This window comes from Phocoena sinus, chromosome 18, assembly GCF_008692025.1.
Source record: "Phocoena sinus isolate mPhoSin1 chromosome 18, mPhoSin1.pri, whole genome shotgun sequence".
NCBI lineage: Eukaryota > Metazoa > Chordata > Mammalia > Artiodactyla > Phocoenidae > Phocoena > Phocoena sinus.
This window is the reverse complement of record NC_045780.1, coordinates 25,571,812-25,596,351: the sequence shown is the minus strand read 5'-3', so window position 1 is coordinate 25,596,351 and position 24,540 is coordinate 25,571,812. Positions and strand designations below refer to the sequence as shown.

At 37.9% G+C, this 24,540-nt stretch overlaps 1 protein-coding gene across 7 annotated transcripts in view; it reads right to left on the bottom strand.

Annotated features, from left to right (window-relative positions):
• The window catches only part of ELF1 (E74 like ETS transcription factor 1), a 106,180-nt gene that overhangs the window by 24,539 nt on the left and 57,101 nt on the right, over positions 1 to 24,540 (bottom strand). For all 7 annotated transcript variants that reach the window (XM_032610775.1, XM_032610770.1, XM_032610768.1 and 4 more), the window contains exon 3: positions 8,108 to 8,288. In XM_032610775.1, coding sequence (XP_032466666.1) covers positions 8,108 to 8,288 — 181 coding nt within the window. The remainder of the gene's footprint in view (positions 1 to 8,107; positions 8,289 to 24,540) is intronic.

Here is a 24,540-nt window from a genome sequence, read left to right as displayed (position 1 = left end):
AAGTCCAATTCCTCCATAATAGTAAAAACCAGAAAAGATAAATACTTCAAAAAGTCTAGCAAAATGATTAAAATAAGGCATTGTAACACTTGCTCTTAAAAACTTAAGCCTCCTATTTAAAATCTTGTAGATTTAAGGCATAGTAGAAAAGCATATTGCGGGACTTCCCTGGTGGCGCAGTGGTTGAGAATCTGCCTGCCAATGCAGGACACACGGGTTTGAGCCCTGGTCCAGGAAGAGCCCACATGCCCTGGAGCAACTAAGCCTGTGTGCCACAACTACTGAGCCTGTGCTCTACAGCCCGCGAGCCACAACTACTGAAGCCTGCGCGCCTAGAGCCCAAGCTCTGCCACAGAGAAGCCAACGCAATGAGAAGTCCACGCATGGCAATGAAGAGTAGCCCCCACTCACCGCAACTAGAGAAAGCCCGCGCACAGCAACAAAGACCCAACAACGAAGACCCAATGCAGCCAAAAATAAATAAATATATAAGTTTATTTAAAAAAAAAAGAAGAAAAGCATACTGCTCCTCTGTCAAGGCTTTGAAATTCTATGAATAGAAGAAAATATCCTCCTAAAACTAAATTTTTGAAAAAATCAGGCAAGTAAGGCACAGGTAGCTCCATAATTAATTACCATCTTCTAAACATTTATATAACTCTAAATATTCATTTATATAAATAAGTTTTATAAATATTTCAAAGTCTACTGGGTCGATGAAAATGATAAAATTAGTATGTATAACTATTCAGTTGCCTATCAATTAAGAAAATACAATGAGAATTTCAAATCACTTCTTTATCAAGCTTTTTATAATGAAAAATTTCAAACATATATAAACATATAGGAAATCATATTTATAATGAACTGAATGTATCAAGGGCCCAGCTTCAATACTTAACAGTCAATCTTCCTTAATCTATACTCCCTGGCCCAACACAGACACGGGATTATTTCAAAGTGAACTCCAGAGAGACTATCATTCAATCGTAAATATTACAGTATATAGACAATACCATGATCACATCTTTTAAAAATCACTCTTTAAATCAGATATCCACTTAATATTGAAATTTCTGTCTCAGATTTTTTTTAATCTGAAAAAGTTGGTTTGTTAACCAGATTTCAAACAAAGTTCACGCATTACATTTGGCGGCACATACCTTCCTTAGTATTTGGCTTTTTTCCATTTTTGTTGTTTATCTTAGGAGAAACAGGGTCATCTGTTTGTAGTTTCCCACATTCTAAATTTTGCTGATTATATATCTGTGGTGTCACTTACCATATCCCTCCCCCCGTGTATTTCCCGTAAACTGGTAGTTACATCTAGAAGATTGATTTGATTCGCATTCAATTCTTTGGCAAGAATACTTCAAAGGTGATGCTGTGTGATTCAATGGGCCTTTTGAAGGTAGGTAGGTCTTCCTTCAGTACTTCGAGGATTGAGAAGCAGGTTCAGGTGTTGCCAACCTGATCTATCCAGCATAAAATTCTCCATCAGCCTTTTACCTAATGGCTTTAGAAGTTACTGATGATAGTTACCTAGATGCACTATTTCATTAGGGATTTCAAAATGGTGATAATTCTAATCTTATCATTCCTCTAGCATTTATTAGCTAGAATTCTCTATAAGGAAGAACTTTGTCATACACTATCTGGTTACCCTGAGCTACGGTTCATACAATAAAGGCAAATTAAACGCTTGGTTCTTTTTCCGTTATTTACTGATTTTCAGAATAATAAATGGGATCTTTCAAAAGTGACCACTGGGGCTTCCCTGGTAGTCCAGTGGTTAAAACTCTATGCTCCCAAAGCAGGGGGCCGAGGTTTGACCCCTGCCCTGGTCGGGAAACTAGATCCCGCATGCCCCAACTAAGAGCCCGCATGCCACAACTAAAGATCCTGCATGCTACAACTAAAAGATCCCTCGTACCACAACTAAGACCTGGCGCAACTGAATAAATAAGTATTTAAGAAAAAAAAAGTGACCACTAAGTTTAAAATATTTTTATTAGCTTTTGGTTTTATCTTTCTATTTTAAAATTTATTTATTTTATTTATTTTTGGCTGTGTTGGGTCTTTATTGCTGGGCGCGGGCTTTCTCTAGTTGTGGAGAGCAGGGGCTACTCTTTGCTGTGGTGTGCGGGCTTCTCATTGCTGTGGCTTCTCTTGCTGTGGAGCACGGGCTCTAGGCATGTGGGTTTCAGGAGTTGCAGCACGTGGGCTCAGTAGTTGTGGCTCAGGGGCTCTAGAGCACAGGCTCAGTAGTTGTGGCACACGGGCTTAGTTGCTCCGCAGCATGTGGGATCTTCCCGGACCAGCGCTCGAACCTGTGTCCCCTGCATTGGCAGGCAGATTCTTAACCACTGCGCCACCAGGGAAGCCCATATCTTTCTATTTTTAAATGTAAGCAAACACATACATATCATTTATATTCTTTCCCCTATCTTAAATAATAGGTAACCATTCGTGCTGTACTGACCCTTGCTTTTTAAACTTCATATACACTAGAAATCATTCCACAACTATATATAGAAATCATTCCACAACTATCTATAGAAATCATGCTACCTTCTGAATTGCAAAAACGTAAGGCAAGTTTAATGTGCTTAATATCAGTAATCTAATCTGTAAAACTTTGTTTATTCCACTTAGCTTCAGTGCTTAGGTCAGGAAATACAAAATAAATTGGTGGCTCCTACATGAAACAGGAATGAAAACCAAAAAAAAGTACAACTAAGCTTTTAAAAATATAGAGAAAATGTTTGCCCTTCATTAAATGGATTACAAAAATTTCTTGTAAGCAACAATAAAACCCACAGGCTTTTTTTTCCTTCCAATTTTATTGAGGTTATAATTGACATACAGCATTGTGTATGTTTAAGGTGTACAGCATGATCTGATTTACATACATCATGAAATGATTATCTCAATAAGTTTAGTGAACACCCATCATCTCATACAGATACAAAGTTAAAGAAACACAAAAAAATTTTTCTTGTGATAAGAACTGAGGAATTACTCTTTTAACAACTTTTATATATAACATACAGCAGTGTTAATTATATTTATCATATTGTACATTATATCCCTAGTACTTTTTTATCTTCTAACTGGATGTTTGTACCTTTCGACCACCTTGGTCTAATTCCCATTCCCCCCACCCCTGCCTCTGGTAACCACAAATCTGATCTCATTTTCTATGAGTTTGTTTATTTGTTTTTGAAGTACACCTGACCTACAACACTGTTAGTTCCTCAACATAGTGATGTGCTATTGCTATACATATCAAAATGATCACAATATGTCTAGTTAAGACACATCATACAAAGATATTACCTAGTTATTTACTGTATTCTCCACACTGTATATAGCAATATACCTATTAAGTTGTTGATCACTTAATTTCAAACGCATTTTAACCCTGCATTTTTATTCCCCAACTCCACGTTTACTATTTCTGACATCATGTTTTACGTCTTTCTGTTTTGTGTATCCCTTAACTACTCATTGTGAACACAGATGGTTTTACGATGTTTGTCTTTTAACCTTCCTACTAGCTTTATACATGGCTGATTTACTACCTTTACTGTATATTTGCCTTTACCAATGAGATTTTTCCTTTCATAATTTTTCCTTACATAATTTTCATATTTCTTGTTGTGACCTTTTTTGGTTAGAGAAATCCCTTTAACATTTCTTGTAAAGCTGGTTTGTTAGTGCTGAACTCTTTTAACTTTTGCTTGTCTGTAAAACTTGATCTCTCCATCAAACCTGAATGAAAGCCTCGCTGGGTAGAGTATTCTTGGTTGTAGGTTTTCCCCTTTCACCACTTTAAATATATTGAGCCACTCCCTTCTGGCCTGCAGGGTTTCTGCTAAAAAGTCAGCTCACAGCCTTATGCAAGTTCCTTTGTATGTAACTTGTTGCTTTTCCCTTGCTGCTTTCAAAATTCTCTCTTTAATTTTTGCCACTTTAATTACAATGTGTCTTGATGTGTTCCTCTTTGGGTTGATCCTGTTTGGGACTCTCTGTGCTTCCTGGACATGGATGTCTGTGTCCTCTCCCAGGTCAGGGAAGTTTTCAGCTATTATGTATTCAAACATGTTCTCTGCCCCTTTCTCTCTCTCTTCTCCTCTGGAACCCCTAAAATGCAAATACTAGTACGCTTGATGTTGTTGAGAGGTCTCTTAAACTGTCTCATTTCTTTCTATACTTTTTTCCTTTTCCTGTTCAACTTCAGTGAGTTCCACTACTCTTGTCTCCCAGCTCACTGATCTGTTCCTCTGTGTCATTTAGTCTACTGTTAATTCCTTCCAGTGTATTTTTCATTTCAGTTACTGTACTCTTCATCTGTTTGGCTGTTCTTTACATTTTCTAACTCTTTGTTAAAAACTTCTAACTTCTTGCTCTGTGCACCCATTCTTCTCCATAGTTCCTTGAACGTGTTTACGATCATCATCTTGAACTCTTTACAGGGCAGGCTGCCTATCTCCACTTCACTTAGTTCTTCTGGGGTTTTATCTTGTTCCTTCATTTGGAAGATATTCCTCTGTCGCTTCATTTTATCTAACTTGCTCTTTTTATTTCTATGTATTTGGTAGGTTGGTTACATTTCCCGACCTTGGAGAAGTGGCCTTCTGTAGGTGCCGTCCTATGCATCCCAGCAGTGGTCTCCCCTCTGGTCACCAGAGCTGTGTGTTCTGGGGTGCTCCCTAGTGGACTGCGTGGGTCCTTCTCTTGTGATAGGCTAACTATTGTGGATGGTCTGGTAGGTGTGGCTGGCCTGTGCTCCAGTTGTTTGCCAGGTCCTGCCTTGCGTGGAGGCTGCCAGGGACCCCAGGTGGTCCCAGGGCTAGTGTTGGCTGACAAGTGGGCAGAGCCAGGTTCTAGAGTGGGTAGTTGTGGGGCTCGGGATCCCAAGATCTAGTGTCAGCCTGCTGGTGGGCAGGGCCAGTTCCTTATACAGCTGGCCGTGGGGTCAAGGGTGTCCAAAAGCTGCTGTTGGCCCACCTGTGAGTGGGGCTGGATCCCAGATAGCTGGCTGAGGGGTCCAAAGGGGTCCATCTCCTTTAATAATTTCAATTTTAGACTCAAGACTGGTAATGGAAGGATCTCCACATAGATAAAGCTCATAGTCAAAAGCTCTTCATAATTTTTTTATAGCACAGCCTTGTTTCAAAGGAAATGTTATATAAAACCCCAACATATAAACAGATAAAAGTAGTATTTTATCATTATACATTTTAAAGGTTAAAATTTATATCAAACTTGATATGAGATAAATAAATGATAAAAATGAAAGTGTTTGGGTGGTGGCGCAGTGGTTGAGAGTCCACCTGCCGATGCAGGGGACAGGGGTTCATGCCCCGGTGCGGGAGGATCCCACATGCTGCAGAGCGGCTGGGCCCGTGAGCCATGGCCACTGGGCCTGCACGTCAGGAGCCTGTGCTCCGCAACGAGGGAGGCCACAACAGTGAGAGGCCCGCGTACCAAAAAAAAAAAAAGTGTTCTGATGAACATGAAAATTTGAAATTAGGGGTTATCAATGACAGCTGCCATCTAATATAACCCTCAAGTCCATAAAAATAGTTTGACCTTTTTATTGAAAATTTCAAAACAGAATCAAAATTATGGGACATAATATAATGAATTCTCACATATCCATTCTCAGCATCAATCATTATCAGAACATAGTCGATCTTTCATCCATACTCCACTTACTGCTCAAGGTCGCCTCACACACACCCTGACCCCCAGGATTACTCTGAAGGAATCCATGACACTGTATTCTATCTCTAAGTATTTGAGCATATGTATCTAAAAGATGAAGAATCTAACACAATGCTATCATCATGCCTAAAAATGTTAACAATATTCCTTATCATCTGAAGTGGTACCTAGGTCCCATAATTAGTTTATAAACTGTCCTATCCCCATCATCATCTTCCCTGTAGTTTCTCAAAAGCGCAGTACTCTCCCCTTCCCCACTCTGGACTAAGGAGGGCTATAAGATCCTTTCATTTCTCATGACGTGACTCGAACAAGTACAGAAGAGTTAAACAAAGGCTTGGGTTGGAAGTTAAGAAAGGCAAGAGAGAAGAAACATGCAAATAGCAAATCTGATTTTCAAGATGTGGCTTATTTTCTGGATCCATTCCATACCAGTTCTGTTTTCCAGGAAGGAAGGAGCTTGTCTGCATCTCGTCATCAGCTATCTTCAAGTCTAAGCCCAAGAGAGTGAACAACTGGAAGGAAGAAATAATTCCTTCCCCTAAAGATCCAAGATCTGCTTTCCTAGTCTCCACTTCTTCTTTGAGGGCCAGTATCTTCCTTAGGGACTAAAACCAGGAATAAACACCCCTTCAGGGAAGACCCTGGTTCCCAATCCACAAAGAGTATAGCCTTACCCTAAGGCATCAAGAAAGTAGGTCAGAACACACTGTGGCGAAAACCCCATTAGCTACACAACACATACATGCATAGTGGTGGTCATTCTGTTATATAAAACACGAAGTACACAGTCAGTGATGAGTTGAAACCTCTAATATGATTAATCCAACTGTCTTATTGATAAGCGAGAAACAAATATAGATTTATCAAAAACTTTCATTGGGTTGCTCTGAACAAAAATGTGAATATATGAGAACATGCTTTGTAAAAAATAAGAGGACAGTACAAAAACTAAGTGTTGTTCATCAAAGTTATCAATGACTCAGTCACTGGGTGCATGACATAAGCAAGTCATTTAACTTCTCTAATTTCAGTTTTCTTTTTCTGCTGTGAGAATTAAATCTGTACTTTAAAAAAAATCTACTATATTAATATGATACAATGATAAGAAGACAATGCCATTTGGGAGGTATTTTTGCCCAAAATGGATTATCTCATTCCAATCATGAGAAAATATCACAGAAATAAAACTGAGGGGCATTGTACAGTGTCTGACCAGTACTCCTCAAAAGCATCAAGGTTATGAGAGACAAGGAAAGACAGAGGAACTGTCATAGACTGGAAGTGACTAGGAAAAATTACCAACTAATTGCAATGTGAGATTCAAGATAGGATCCTGGAATAGAAAAAGGATGTTAGCGTGAAATGCGTGGAATAAAGTCCAGGTTTAGTTGATAATACTGTGACTAATGTTAATTTCTGGTTTTTAATCTAAGAATAAATATTCAGAGCTTCCCTGGTGGCGCAGTGGTTAAGAATCTGCCTGCCAATGCAGGGGACACAGGTTCGAGCCCTGGTCTGGGAAGATCCCACATGAGGTGTAGCAACTAAGCCCGTACGCCACAACTACTGAGGCTGCGTGCCACAACTACTGAAGCCTGCGCACCTAGAGCCTGTGCTCTGCAACAAGAGAAGCCCACGCACCACAACGAAGAGTAGCCCCTACTCGTGAGAAAGCCCGCACGCAGCAACAAAGACCCAATGCAGCCATAGATAAATAAATAAAACTAAAAAAAAAAAAAAAGAATAAATATTCAAATAATCTTTGCTTCTAAGTAATTAACTTTCTCAAATGTCTCTGGCCAAGATATATGAATGTAAATGTATAAAATTACAAATGCATGCACCAGTTTCTAAAACTGATGGAACAAAGCACCACCTCAACACTTACATTCAGTGTGAAATATCCTACTAGTTCTGACTGAACAAATCTTTAAACCTCGGCACCTTATCCTACATTTGGGTCACGGCCTCCTATTTTGCTTCCTGCAGCAGCAGTAACAAAAGAATATTCCTATCTTTTGCCCTGCAAACAACCTTTCATTGTTATCAGGAGTACAGAGCTAGGCAACACAAACAGTGCTCAGTGAAAACTTGGTGAACCGAGTTGGTTTGGTTCCTCTTACACACCTTCTATTTCGTCACGTTCATCTCTGTCTATTTAGGAAAGAAGGAGGAGGAGATAAGCGAGCACCATGAAGCACAGGCAGATGAGAAAGAAAACGTCATTTCCTTCTTCCCACAGGGCTCTAGCTTCCGCAGGTAACGGAGTTACTCAAAACCGAGTCAAGAACTTTTTATATCCCCCAAATCACAGGGCTAACCCACTGACTAAAACTATGCTGAAGGAAGGTGCTGTCAGAGGCACACACACCTGTAAGGGTGATGTCGTCGTCATCCTCATCGATGATTTCCTCTTCGGCGACATCCAAGGAGCTCTCAGTGATCATGTCATTGGGCTCCTCCACACAGGCTAGACCCGCATAGCTATTGAGAATATCAGCACCAGGAACGTGTTCCACAATGACGGCAGGAAAAATAGCTGGATCGCCAAGCTGGGAGGGGCGAAGGAAAAAAAGGATTAACAAGTTTTGCTTCTGTTAAATACAACCCAAATTATTTTACACAATTCAGTTTTCACAACATCAGCTACTTGTATATTGACAGCCTTTCTATGATACAGAGAATATATATCTACTAAGACCAAATAAAACTTTCATTACCAATTTTGGGTCTTAACAGCCAAGTTTTCATTGGGAAGGTCCATAAAAGTATGTTTTTAAAGCTCACTAAATTAAAAAAACTAGTATCATTAATGCATAAGAAGTGGCATACAAATAAAATGTACAACTAAAATCTCCAAAAGTTTCTTTGACAGAAAAAAATCTGTGAGCTTAACAAATATTACACTGTCACTTGGCACACAGGCCGTGTTTAACAACTAACTGCTTTTGATTCAAATGGGAAAATTAACTTTCACTTTCTATCTGGTTATAAGATCAGGGAAGTCGAGAACTGGAAGAACTCTAGTCTAGCCATCTCATTTTACAGATGAGGAAACTGAGGCAGAGAGGATTTTTAACAGCCTACTCTAAAATCAGTTAATTAGTCATGAAAAAATTCAATGTTAAAAGTGAAAGCCAAATAAAAAAATGTTTTGAATGTGCCTAAGTATACATGAATCATAATACTATGTAATAAGGGCTATCTATAAAAGAATTACTTTTTAAATATAGCAAAAATGCTGACATTTATTAACTTGTTTTATATTGCTCTACTTGTCATATGGTGAGGGTTCTGCTCATTTGTTACACTTTCATAGCAACATTTCTCTGCAAATCATCATCCCCTAAACCACTAATATACACTAAACCGTCTATTGATGAAAAAAAACCACCATCAAACCCCTAAACCACATCATCCCCATCATCCCCTAAACCACTAATATACACTAAACCGTCTATTGATGAAAAAAAAAAAACGATTAAGATGTCATTACATTTCTCTTTTACTTTAAAAAACTTCAGACTTTAAAAAGTTGTAAAAGTAGTACCAAGAATTCTCCTACAACCTTCATCCACATTCCCCAAATTTTAACACTTAATCATGTCTATCATCCTCTTTCTATATTATCATTTCTATATCCATAGTTTTTCTGACTTATTTGAAAGTGGTAGACATACTGCTCCTTTAACCCTAAATACTTAAGTATATATTTTCTAAATATATGACCATTATCTTATACAAAGATAGCACAATTATCAAAACCAGGAAAGTAACATTGATACAGTACTATTATTTAATCTATAGACCTTATTCAAATTTCTCCATCTCATTAATGTCTTTTTTTCAAAAAATGGGAAAAAAAATTGAGATCAGGATCCTAAGTTTCATTTAGTAAATATCATGTTTCTTCATGACAACTCCTTTAATCTAGAACAATTTCTTCTCCTTTAATCTGGAGCAGTTCTTCAGTTTTTGTCTTTCATGATCTTGACACTTTGGAAGAATACAGGCCATTTGTTTCATAAAATGTCCCCCAATTTGGGTTTTTGTGGTATTAACTCATCATTAGATTCAGTCTGCATTTTTGGCTAGAATAAAAAAAAAGTAATCTTGTGTCCTTTCAAATACATCTTATCAGGAGGTCAAAAAATACCTTTTTGTCCCATTCCTAGTGATATTAACTTTGATCATTCAGTTCGGGTGGGGTCTACCAGGCTTCTCTACCATAAAGTTACTATTTTTCCTTTCATAATTAATAAGTATCTTATGGGAAGATAGCTCATGTAAATATCCTGTTTCTTAAAATATATATATATATTGAAAATATTATTTATGATTTCATTATAACTAAGCAGCCTCAATCTTTTAAAATTAATGTTTGTAGCAGTGCACAGAAGTTAAATATTACTTCTTATATAAGAATTTAATTACCTAAATTAAATATATGGCATCATAGGTACTAAACAGATACTGTCTGTGCCTTCAAGAATGTTATGTTCTGAAATTTAAAGATAACATTAATACTAAAACATATTTGGATTGCTTTATTTTAAAACGTTTCTTCCTATTTCAGAAAAGAGGAAAGTTAGTCAGAAGGAACTGGCTCTCCAAATCATAAGTTTTAAAACAGAAAGAGGCTCAAACATTACAATGTAAAACACACACAGGAAGGCACTAGAGAGAGTATCATATAGAGTAGCCAAAGTATAGTCATTGCCTTGCCTTCTCTTTTTTGAGAGTGAATGCTGCACATGCAACCCAACTTAGCATGAGCACATGCTTGTTGACAGCACTTCTCCTCTTCTCTCCTAAGAGCTAAACTTAAGCTCCTCGTCTTCTGACAAGGCTGAGCCCAGAGTTGAGTTAATTCTCATGATTTCATTTTAAGCCGCAACAACTCCATGTACCAGGTAAGGACAGGGCGTATCATTTCTATCCACTGGCAGATAAAGAATTAGGTTAAAAAATTTACCCAAGATCACCACTAAGTCAGAGACAGAGGCAGGTCGATGCAATTCACAGGAGAAGCCCTCAAATGAAAGCGAAGTATTTCTCTCTACCCACATCTATTTGGCTCCTTAAGTTTGGGTAGTGAGTGTTTAGAGTGTGGCTATTACGAGGGATATCTCCAAAATTTTTTCTGGACCTATAAAGTTCCCAAGTTTCAAAGAACTACAGATATGTGTTACTACTTTCTGCCTTGTCCTATTCTCTTACTCTGTAACTGGATTGGAGCTGATGACTCTAGTCTCCAGATGTACAGGTGTTAGAACACCCTGTCATATACCACTATAATCAATGCTACATCTACTTCAGTGCCCCTCTCCAGAAGCAACCACTCTTGCCAATTTCTTTGTTCCCTAACAGAGGCAGTCTGTGGATAATCAAGCATATTCTAATTTGCGTTAAACAATCATTTTTAATTTCAGTTCAAATTTTAAAATAATTTAAAAACTGTTTAAGACAAATTTCAAACACACAAAAAGTAGAGAGAAAAAATTAGTTTCCACGGAAGCAAAAGGTTACTTAAGGATGAAAAGAGACATGTGGCTGTGTGATTTAGAGAGTGGCAACCTGTAGTAAAGAAGAAAGACTGTGAACCAGGAGACCCAAGGCCTTCTCCAATCTTACTGTCATGATCTTATCTTCCTCACTTTAAACGAAAGAAGAGCACCAGTTGATCCCAAGGGCACTTCCGGCTTTTAAGATGTATTTTAAAGGTATGGATTTGAAAACTGCCTGTTGATAACATTACAGTAGAAGAGATTACTCATTCTTATGGACTTAACTGGGGGAGGGAGTCGCATGCACAAGTGGTCACAAACATTCTGGCTTTGCTACTGCTGTTAGCTAATATTATTAGCACCAGGCATTTTGCTCATTGCTTCACATGGATTACCGCCTTATTTCATCATCACAAAATCCAATTAAGGAGACACATAAGATTATCTGTTTTATACATGGGAAAAGGAAGTCTCAAGGAGAAAGGAAATAATTTACTGTTAATGGAAGACTTTTTTTTAGTATTTATTTGGTTGCGTTGGGTCTTAGTTGCAGCAGGCGGGCTCCTTAGTTGTGGCATGTGGGCTCCTCAGTTGCAGCTTGCTGGCTCCTTAGTTGTGGCATGTGAACTCTTAGTTACAGCATGCGTGTGGGATCTAGTTCCTGGACCAGGGATCGAACTGAGGCCCCCTGCATTGGGAGCTCGGAGTCCTAACCACTGCACCACCAGGGAAGTCCCCGGAAGACTGTTAAATTGACTCCAGAGTCCATGTTCTTTACCTATTCCCTACTATAACCAGCCTTAAACATGGTGCCATTTTGTTTTGGGATTGGTTTTTGTTTTTGTTTTTTTGGCATATTTACTTAGCTCTGCTTAGAAAAACAGAATAGGCAAGGAGCTGTTTGCAGTATGACTTTCAATATTATCTTTTTTCAGGGCTTCTCCGATCCAAATCTATTATAAACTATCCTGAAGGCACAGCCAGTCCCTCTTGGTCCCCAGGGACTTCCCAGGATCACTCCCAATTTAGCCATACTGTCTTTTCCTTCTAGATACTTGCTCCTCTCAAGAAAAACACAGGCCACTCTTTTCTAGTCCACTGAGATATATATTCAAAGTTGTTCATCTCTAATTTCTCCAGGGTGCTATTAATTCATGTACAATAAACAGACCAACTCTGAATCTTAGGTAACAAGCCTGAATCTGTATATACAAAATAGATCTAGGAAACCCCTCTCAGGTGACTGGAAAGAATCTCTCCCTCTATTACCATAAACAGAAGGAAAACACACACTCCAGAAACTCCAGCTGCCAATCTGGGCTCATGGTAAACTCCTGCCTTATAAACTGATTGACTAAACCGACTGACTAGTAACTGAATCTTCAGGAACCTAAAAACTTCATAACCACACATTCTAACATTCCATATAAAGAAATGGACCCTAGCCTCTTAAATGAAAAAATTGCCAAATTCCAAATTTTGAATTTTCCTAGATTTAAAAATTTTTAATAAATAAAATATTAGGACTTGTATTAGTTTCCTGGAGCTGCTGTAACAAAGCACCATAGGCTAGGTGGCTAAAACAACAGACACGTATTGTCTGTCAATTCTAGAGACTGAAATCAAGGTGTCTGAAATCAAGGTGTCTGATTGTCTAGAGACTGAAATCAAGGTGTCTGTCTAGAGACTGTCTGTCTAGAGACTGAAATCAAGGTGTCAGCAGGGTTGGTTCCTTCTGAGGGCTTTGAGGGAAGGATCTGCTCCAGGCCTCTCTCCTTGGCTTGTAAATGACCCTCATCATGTTCACATGGTGTTCTCCCTGTATATGTGTGTGTCCAAGTTTTCTCTTCTTATAAAGACACTAACCATACTGGATTAGCGGCCTACCCTATTCCAGTATAACCTCATGTTAACTAATTACATCCACAATGACCCTATTTCCAAACAAGGTCACACTCTGAGATATCAGAGGTTAGGACTGCAACATATGTATTTTGGGGGTGGAGGGCAATTCAGCCCATAACAGGACTCCATTTTATTTAGCTTAAATCTCTCATATGACAACCAGCTCCCTTTACCCTATGGCAGCTTATGGCAGTAAAGATAGATATATATATATTCATGTTACTATTCACAAATTAAGGTTAGACATTATTCTTCAAGTTTCTTTGCTGAAGACCATCAAACTTTATCCACCTAGTTTTTCTACATCATTTTGACCAGACTCCTTCCCAAGATTTATTTAAAAAGAGAGTTTCAGGAAGGTCAGAGCTAGTCATAAAATGGCCACATTTCTAATAGTTAGCAATAAGATCTGTCACCTCCTTTTAAGAAATGAGGGAGTCAACACTTCATTGATGCCCGAACAAAAATATTACATTTCATTTGGCTGGCTACTCAAAAAAATTTTTTTCTCCAAATCTTCTAAATCAGCTCTAAACCCTCTCCTCATTTAAATAATTAGATTAAATAAGCATCGCCTCTTCAGTACCTTTTATTTGAACCAGGGAACCTCAGTAAACTACCAGTGGTTATCAACCCTGACTATATACTGGGAAACATCTAAAAATATCAGTCCCTGACCTATATGGGATCAAACAAATCAGAATATCTAAGGATGTAACCAGAGCATGTTATTGAAGCTTCCCAGGTGATTCCAATGAGTATGTAGGGGTCAGAACCACTGCTCTAAAGAATTACAAGATTCTAAACTGCATTCCCTAAATTGAGTCAACTCTGATTGTTTATGCCAATGTCTGAGATACTAGTAATCCAAAGAGACAAACAGTTGTATTATTATGTTACAAGATCTTCTGCTATTTGGCACTTGCAGATTATTTTCCCATTTGCTTTTGGAATAGAACTAAAATAAATCACAAATGATGGGTGAGAAGAGAGAGGGAACGCTTCTTAGAATTAAAATCTGTTAAAGATCAGAGTTATTAAAGCCTCTACTTCCACAGCAAATTAAACTGTAGTGAAAAACTGACTTTTGACTGTTTTGTAACTTTAGTGAAGGTGTTAACAGGTCTGGATAGAAAAATACGTATACCGGTTTCCCTTTTTATTAATTTCAGGTAAATTTATGACATGTGATGAAAGCAAAATTAACAATCTTTTTTAGCAGCAGTAATAAAAATCAAACCAAGTGTTAGCAGGGAAGAGAAACAATTCCCCAAATTTCAACATTGTCCACGATGTAGTTGCCATTTGTGGCTGATGATATATGTGGAAACACCATCAAGTTAAAAGAGGAGGAAAGTGACCAATCTGTAAGCAGTACAATATGTTACTACCCTGAGTAGGCTTGCTTGTTTCCTCAGTATACCATGATCCAAAGCCCTAGGCAGATACTTAAGAAACTATGGATCATTATTCCAACTCTATTAAGTAAGTTTATTCAACAAGTTTTCGGATATAAAAAAGCAAAAGAACTTTCAAATAACTTGTTTGCCAAGCTTCTCCAATAGCAGAGCTCAATCTGGTCCGCGCTGTTGTGAAACGTCCTGCCGATCGCCTATGAAACTGCTTGAAATGAATGTATCTATCAAATGTTTTCCTAAACAAAAAGCTGGTTAAAAACAGTCTTTAAAAATTTCCCCAATGGAGGGACTTCCCTGGTGGTCCAGTGGTTAAGACTCGGTGCTTCCACTGCAGGGGGCCGGTTCGATTCCTGGTCTCCTGGTTGGGGAACTAAAATCCCGCATGCCCTGCAGCAGGCGCGGCTAAAAGGAAAAAGAAAAGAAAAATTCCCCAATGGAGATAATCCTCTTTAAAGATAAGATGCTAAATGAGCACCTTTCCAGTAGTTTATACCATCTCTCTGCCTCGGGTCAAGGCGATACCAGGAGTGGGATATGGGAGATACCTTCAGTATCTCCCATTCCAAAAAACATGCAAACTAACTAAGCACAGCGCACTTGGAAAAACTTATCTTGTGCCCTCTCTTCCGATCAGAATGCTGTCCCGAAGCCTCATCCTATGAAGACACTGCTTTGAAATGACTTCCTCCACCTTTGATGTAAAAAACAAAAACCCCACCCCTTACTCTATCAGGACACAATCTGACAATATTTACCATGCAGCAAATGCACCAGAAATACACATAGCGAAAACAGGATATAACAGTAACTACTCAGGCCCTAGAGTCAGAATGACCCTATTTAAGGCCAGACTGCACACCATGCCCTGGGTGCTTGAACTCAGGCAAATGATTCAGTCTCTCTAGGATTTAGTTTTTGTGTCCATCTAAAATACGAATAATAGTATCTTCTAGAGTTGTTGTAAAAATTCAATAACATGTAAATACATCACTTATACTGCATGGCATATAGCAAGCATTCAATGAATTTTTTGATGATCAAAATCCTTCAATATTTGACTTAGATAAAAATAAACACTCTTAAAACTTGACTTACTATATATACATATATACAAACACACAAATCAAATCATCACATTGTATACACCTTAAACAATGTTATATGTAATAAAGCTGGGGGGGCAGGACTTGGCTTACTACAATCGTACATTGACAGGCATGTTTTTTTGTTTTGTGTTGTTTTTTAATTTGGCTTCACCACTTGGCATGTGGGATCTTACTTCCCTGACCAGGGATCGAACCCACGCCCTCCGCGTTGGAAGCACAGAGTCTTAACCACTGGACCGCAAGGGAAGTCCCTTTTGTTTTGTTTTTAGTAAGAAAGAGTCCTTTTAGAAAACTGCTGCATGAAACATAAACCATCTACTCCCAGCAACAACCATTTAGCTTCCACTAAAAGCAAAAGCTGGATACATATGTGTGTTCACTTTGTGAAAATTTATCAAACTGTACACTTATGATTTGTGCATCTTTGTGTTTATGCTATACTTCAATAAAAAGCTTAAAAAGCAGAGGTCCATATGATGGGAGAAAAAGAACCTGAAAATACCTTCAATTCACTGTACTCTAGTTCTCTCAGCTCTGAGCACTATTCTCAGGCAGAAGTGAAAGCAGAGCAGTTAGGGGGAGGAGACTGGGACCAGATCAAACACTAGGATGGTCTTCCTTCATCCCCTCCTACGAACCATAATAATATTAAAGAAAATCTCTAGACACAGCACATCTATGTGGATATACACGCACAAAATTAGGGTGACTGGTGAACGAAATGAGTCAAAATTAAAATCCTTCATACAAGTTCCCGTGGAACATTTTTTAAAAATTATTTTGGGGAATAGATTTATATATGAACATATTTATATTCCAAGAGTGTAAAACATTACTGTCCCCCTTTCTATATAGTTCGCCATCCCCAATAGCTACCACTGTTACCAATTTCCAAAGTGCATTTTAAATGATTTCAGGAATTAATGTATTACATAAAACAAGCCAGTATTGTATAGCTGGTCTCTGGGGCTCAGCACTAAGTTCTTGTGAAGGATTCTTCACAGCCAGATTCCTTGCATACTTTGAAAATCTGTCATTAAAACAGCTTCATTATCTGCAAATGAGAATACTTTTGTTGACTGACTCAAGTTCTCTTTATAGGAGCTTATCCCTTCTAGTCTTATTTTAAAAGAAAATGAAAAGCAGTTTTAGCAATCAGGCAGAAAAGTCTTAAGGAGCTGCAGTGCACATTACCCAACAACACACGGGTCTAACTTATAAACAGTTTTCCTGACTGAAAGTGTAGTACATGAATCTAATTAAAATTTTTTTTAATATGTAAATGTATTAGGGAGAAAATAAAAATCCTATTGTATTTATCACAATTTTAATCCCTATAAAAGGCTATTTACTTAATATTCTTCCAGATTCTCTCTTTCATTCAAAGTTCCTTTTATCTCTTATATCTCTCCTAGCATAATGGTTAAGATTTTGGACTTTCTCAAGTCAAAGACTCAACTCCAATGCAGGCTCTGCCACTTTACAGTTGTGTTTCTGGGCAATACTCATTCCTTCATTCAAACCTCTCGAGATTCCTCTTTACAAAGACTTCCCTTATTCATGAAATGGGGAAAACAGTTGCCATACTGTACCAGGGTTTATTGTGAGGATCGAGAGAATGCACATCACCTACAGGACTTGGTAAAGCTAAGAGACAATAAATATTACCTCATATAGTTAAACAAAATATCCGTCTTGAAATTAGCCTATTGTTCATGTGTGTATGCATATACTGTGCCAATTTTTGGCATCAGTGTTATATTGGCTCTGTAAAAATGAATTAGGGAACTTCTCTCTCTGAACTGAAACTGTTTAAATGATTCACTGAAGTTTAAGATAACTCACCCATGGAAGGCTTTGGGCCTACCAGTTTTATGCTTATGGAGATTGTTCCCTGGCAATTTCCCCAGGTTTTGTTGTTGTTGTTACTAGTACATTTTCATTTTAAACGAAACACCAAACATTGATTACTAACATTCCGAAAACTTAAAAATACTTCAATGCACTAGCTAAAGCAGTATATAAAATCCCTACACAGTTCTGCATCATCTCTTAATAGAAATATAAACAAATCAAGTTCTGTCAAAAAAATTAATGAGGAAATAAACAAATAATAAGACAAACCATCTACTAACTGATATTCTAAAAGAATGTTATTAAAGTAGGACGGGACTTCCCTGGTGGCGCAGCGGTTAAGAGCCTGCCTGCCAATGCAGGGGACATGGGTTCGAGCCCTGGTCCGGGAAGATCCCACATGCCGTGGAGCAACTAAGCCCGTGCACCACAACTGCTGAAGCCCGCACCCCTAGAGCTCATGCTCCACAAGAGAAGCCACCACAATGAGAAGCCCGTACACCGCAACAAAGAGTAGCCCCCTCTCGCCGCAAACTAGAGAAAGCCCCCGCGCAGAAACAAAGACCCAACGCAGCCAAAAATAAATAAATAAAATTTTTTTTTTAAAAAGAATAGGAATCTAGATACCTTTAGTAAATAAGCTAGGTTATTTTGAACAATACTCTGCGTACCTTTGTAACCCTGCCCTAGGAATCTATTACAGGATTCTAATATAGTGCTTCTAGTCATCCAGTAATAAATTCAAGATAGTAGTCTACTACAGGAAATAGAAAGAACACTGTATTGCAGGTTGATTTGTGAGAATCAAAGAGTACGTGGAGAAGACTCTGTAAACTATAAACGGCTCTACAAAATGTTAGGCAGTGTTATTTTTACACTTTACTCAACAATACAGCAGGTAATGTTTTCTTGGCACACACGTAAACATCCAAAGCAGCATCAAGGCACAAAATTTTAATACATGCTTCTATCAGTCCCCTCAGTTCTCCAATATCCTAGGCTTTCATGGGTTACGTACCTTTTATACCATGATGTAGATAAATATTATGTTACAGCCAGGGGCTTGGTATAAGGGAAAAATGATTCAAATTCCTGGTAATTAACATAGTCAAAGTCCTTCCTTAATCTGATTAAAAAGGAACTCATTACAATGTTGTATCCTCCAGTCTCTATTTTTGAGAGCTCCTCACTAAACAATAAAATAGAATAAAGTAAAAATAAAACGATATTCTTAATGTGGTGGCGATGGTGGTGGTGGTGATGATGAAAGCAGTTACCATGTTAAGCACTTCACATGGCTTATGCCAGTTAACCCACAACACTGTGCTGTTGTTTTGTTGCCACTGGTCAGCCAGAGGCAGAGCTGAAATCTGAACCCAGGCAATCTGACTCCAGAGTCCACAAGTACAGGATCCTACAGATAAATTATAGTCATAATAAAAGTTTCATCTCAGCTAAAGTGTGGGTTTAAAAAAAATATATATATATATTTTTTTTTTCTTAATGTACACTGTGTTAAAGCTACAGCTGAAAAATTTTGTTTTATTTCTGTTGACTCCAGTAGAGATGAGTGTTTCTGAAGAAACCTTTTCTCTTGCACAGCACCATGAAAAACAGAAAGGTCTAAGTAAAATGGTCTTTTCTCCAGACTTCCCCAAGATAATGTCTGAAATTCCACTGTAAACCCCTGTGGAGTTGATTTAGCTAAGTCTAATCTCATTTTAGGTCTTTCATGACAATTGGCCTTCTTTAGTCTTTGCCCAGAGTTTTCTTTTTTCAGTCAGGATAAATTACAACTTGGCCATGCATCTCAAAAAAGTAAAATAATCACTGAAAACAATCTTAGTTTTTTTTACTAGAGTGCCCACTTTAAAAGCTTAATATACTGGGGGTGTGTGTGTGTGTGTGTGTCTGTCTGTCTGTCTGTCTAGCTAAGTATGAACAGAATCAATTACAAGGTTAAAAAAAAAAGGTAAATTTTAGGAGGTGTAGTAAATTTTAACCAGGTTTAAATGTTTACTTGCAAACTAACTAGGCAACATCACAACAGTCAGTACCAGACTGATAAATGTTTTAAACATGCGGATTCTGTATAACTCAAAGAATTTAAGTAAAATCATAATTAAAGAGGTAATTCCTACTTCTAAAAGATGAACTTTGACAAGAATCTTATATATGCACAACTCGTAGAATAAAATGAGCCAGGGCATCCGTGAACATAGGCAGTTTAGCTACAACAAAGCCTTTTCCAGAATCAAAAGTCACACTAGATGATCACAGACAATGACAGAAATTAGAGTCACTGCAAAAAATTGAACTCCAGATCAAACTACATCAAAATAAACTTAACATGCTAAGATGTTAAAGGAGAGTGCTCCCCTACAGAATGAATCTCCCAGATTTTTAAAATCCTGAATGAAAAGTTTATTGGCTTATTCTAGAAACAAGTCAGTCATTCTCAAGTATCAAAGAAAAAATAGGAAAACTTTAAGACAAAAAAAAAAGGGTGAATGTATTTGTCTATCTGGTATCCAAGTCATAAAAATTGCCTTCATTACCTCACTTATCCAAAACAACTGAGTGATGCAGAGTACACAGTGCAACACTACAAACCTTAATGCCTTTTCTTGATTTACCTCAGGTCACTAATACAGCAACTGCCACATTTATTGACTACTTCTTTGCCCTATGCTCTTGCTAAATGTTTTACATAAACATTGACTGCTCATAACCTTGGGAAGTAACTTTCACTTTTGGTGGAGGAAATCAAAGCTCAGTGAAATTTAAAATCTTGTCTGAAATCATACAGCTAGTAAGCTGTGGAGCCTCATCCCCAAGCTGATACACTTGATGCTACATCACAAAGACTCTTAATTGACAAGAGGTGGGAACAGATGAAACAGATAAGCTCACAAACGTATCACCAAGTCATTACAATTCTTCTTTCCAAGAAAAGAATTGCCTAATATTGAGAATTTTGGTTATAACCGTGTTAAAAAAAAATATCCTGCCTGTATTCTAGCTTATTTCATATTAGGCATATTAGATTCATGAACATTATTAAGGGTATCACTTTGTTAAATTCACACTTTAACAAACCATTAACAGTTTTTTTTTCTTTTAATTTATCAGTTTTCTTTTTATTTCACTAAATCAAAGGACATTATCTTCATCAGTATTCTCTAAATAGTACTGAAGGTGACCATGGCTTTTAAAACAGGAAAGGCCAGTAACATAGTAACACCACCTGTATATATAGTGGCTTATCCTTTACGTGTTATGTGTTAAGTGAAACAGAATGGGGGCAAAAAAATGTCAAGATTACATAGCTAAACTGAGATACATCAAAGAGGTACTAATTTCCTTACTTAGCAAGGGTGCTCTAGGAGATGGAGTACTATCTGGGAGAACAGAGACTGCTAAGTCTATCCTCAAAAAAAAACTGACCAACACAAACCTCACTGAAAAAATAGCTTCTCCTGAAAGGTATACAGAGTGGATAAATACAATGTGGTATTATCCATACAATGGAACATTATTCAATAACAAAAAGGAGGTACTTGTTCGTGCTACAACCCTGAAAACCCTCTACTAAGTGAAAGAAGTCAGTCATAGGAGATAACATATTGTATGCCATTTATAAGAAATGTCCAGAATAGTCAAATCCATAGAGGCAAAAAGTAGATTAGTGGTTGCTAATGGCTAGGAGTGGGGGAAAGAATAGGGCACGACCGCTAATGAGTAGAGGTTTCTTTTGGGGATAATTAAGATGTTTGAAAGCTGATTATGGTGATGGATGCCATTTATATACTAGATGTGTAATGAATTACACATTTTAAATAGGTGAATTATATGGCATATAAATTATATCTCAATAAAACTGTTATTTAGGAAATTCCCTGGCGGTCCAGCGGTTAGGACTTGGTGTTTTCACTGCTGGGAGTCCAGGTTCAATCCCTGGTCGGGGAACTAAGATTCCGAGTGCGGTGCGGCCAAAACAAATAAAAAATAAGAAGCAAAAACAAAACAAAACAAACTGTTGTTTTAAAAAAAGAAATACACAGGTTTATCAGGCATGAAGACTGTCAACCTGTAACTATACTAACAAATTAACTACAGTGAATAACATTTTCTTTTTGCTAACATAACAAATGCAAGTATAATAATTCTTCCACATTTAAAACTACTTTTTTACCACTTACACGCATTAGTGGCTGGAATTATCCAAATATAGTTGTTTAAGGCACAAGCTGGATGCAATTCCCAGCTTTAGCATTTACAGGCAAGTTGCTCCCCTTCTCAGAACCTCACTTTACTCTTCTGTAAATTGAGAATTAGAATACCTATTTCATCAGGTTGTTGTAAGAATCAACTAGGACAATCCCTGTAAAGCACAAAGTACGCAGAACAAAATGCTAAGTAAACATCAGTTACTAAAATTCAGCACTGAATGTTTCTGGAGCCAGACCAGTCCATGTCCTACCCTATGCAATGATCTCATCCATATTCATTTTTAAGACGTTGTCATGGAGCCTCTGCGTGATGGCTGGGGGACACTTGGAGGAAGACTCTGCAAAAGAGAGTGATAGTAAGTTCCTGCTCCCCTCACCAACTCTTCTTTCTTAACAACCATCAGCTTCCTTGCTGCCGGTAGTCGGCAGGGAGATAAGCCAGGCCAAACTCTAGGCCACAGGCAGGGTTGGCCCTTCATATAACCTGAAGAGGGCCTTAGACCTTATGCCAAGTCAGACTTTTCCCAAAGATAATAAGGCTTGTAATGGGGGCTCTATAGCATAACTCCTTTGATGAAGGCTTTTCCAAATGTACAGAAAAGAAACAAGCAATCTCTGTATGTTAGTTTCACAGATGGTCAAACTTTTAATGGGTCTGATAAATCTGACCTGGCAAGATTAAGAATGAGGACAACAGGAACAGATAGACTGGTCAATATAATCTGGAACTGTATGTAAATAAGAGGTTCTACCATGTCCACGCACAGGTTAGTAGCATCATTCCAACTTCCTGTCTCCACAACACTGGTGCTGTTACACACAGAATACTGTCAACACATTCCTTCTACTCTAAGGTACACTAACTCCCTAGCCTAACAGAATTTTACCATTTCAGCTAAAAAATGGCAGGTTGATGTGATCTATATTTTTCTCAGTCTACAAAATACAACCTCGTTCTCAAGGTACAACCATGTCAAAAACTCCCTCACTACAACTTGAACGAGTCTCCCAAGAAACATGAAAACTCTAAATGAATATTTACTTACTGATTATTTCAATAACAAATCTTAAGTTATTTGAGGTAGTTTTCACTAAACACATTTAACACAATAGTTCTAAATACATTTTCAAGAAAAAAACTCGATGAATATTTGTTTCTGGTCTTGGAATTGCGGTGACATGCCATACTGCCCATGCACTAAGTGAGAATGTGGACACACAGGTCCCAGAAAAAAAAAGTACTGTAGTCAAGAGAGTTGTGGGGCAGGATATCACCTCTCATTCAAAAGCCTTCTGATGAAATGGGAGAAAATACTGGCAAATGAAGCAACTGACAAAGGATTAATCTCCAAAATTTACAAGCAGCTCATGCAGCTCAATATCAAAAAAACCAAACAACCCAATCCAAAACTGGGCAGAAGACCTAAATAGACATTTCACCAAAGAAGATATACAGATTGCCAACAAACACATGAAAGAATGCTCAACGTCATTAATCGTTAGAGAAATGCAAATCAAAACTACAATGTGGTATCACCTCACACCAGTCAGAATGGGCATCATCAAAAACTCTACAAACAATAAATGCTGGAGAGGGTGTGGAGAAAAGGGAACCCTCTTACACTGTTGGTGGGAATGTAAATTGATACAGCCACTATGGAGAACAGTATGGAGGTTCCTTAAAAAACTAAAAATAGAACTACCATATGACCCAGCAATCCCACTACTGGGCATATACCCTGAGAAAACCATAATTCAAGAAGAGTCATGTACCACAAGGTTCACTGTAGCTCTATTTACAACAGCCAGGACATGGAAGCAACCTAAGTGTCTGTCGACAGATGAATGGATAAAGAAGATGTGGCACATATATACAATGGAATACTACTCAGCCATAAAAAGGAACAAACTGAGTTATTTGTAGTGAGGTGGATGGACCTATATGGGGGGGGAAAAAAAGTGGTCATGAAGAACCTGGGGGCAAGACAGGAATAAAGACGCAGACCTACTAGAGAATGGACTTGAGGACATGGGGAGGGGGAAGGGGAAACTGGGACAAAGTGAGAGAGTGGCATGTACATATACACACTACCAAATGTAAAATCGATAGCTAGTGAGAAGCAGCCGCATAGCACAGGAGATCAGCTCAGTGCTTTGTGACCACCTGGAGGGGTGGGATAGGGAGGGTGGGAGGGAGGGAGACGCAAGAGGGAAGAGATATGGGGATATATGTATAGCTGTTTCACTTTGTTATAAAGCAGAAACTAACACCCCTTTGTAAAGCAATTATACTCCAATAAAGATGTTAACAAAACAAAAGCAAAACAAACAAACCAAAAGGGCTTCTGATGTAATAAGGGCCATAACTGAACAGATATAGATCCCACACCATTTTACCAACAAGATTACGAGAAGGAAGAAGAAACTTTACAAGGATTCAACCAATAAATATATGATAAATTATGTTAAAGGCATGGGGAATATTAAGGGAGGGAGGAAACCCTTTCTTCAAGTAGTTTAGCATTTATCTGGAAAATTAATAATGTATATACAAAAATTTAACGGGCAAATGTATGATAATGACATTAAGTCATGTAGGAATAACAGGATAAAGTTGTTAATTCCTGAAGGGATGATTTTAGGATAAGTTCCTGGAATAAGTAGGTTTTGTCCTAAAATCTTGAAAGATGATTAGAACTTAACCAGGTAACAGGTATGAATGTGGAAGATCAAACAGTGGGGAAGCAGAAAAGCATTTGGGAAAATCATACAGTAGGCTGGC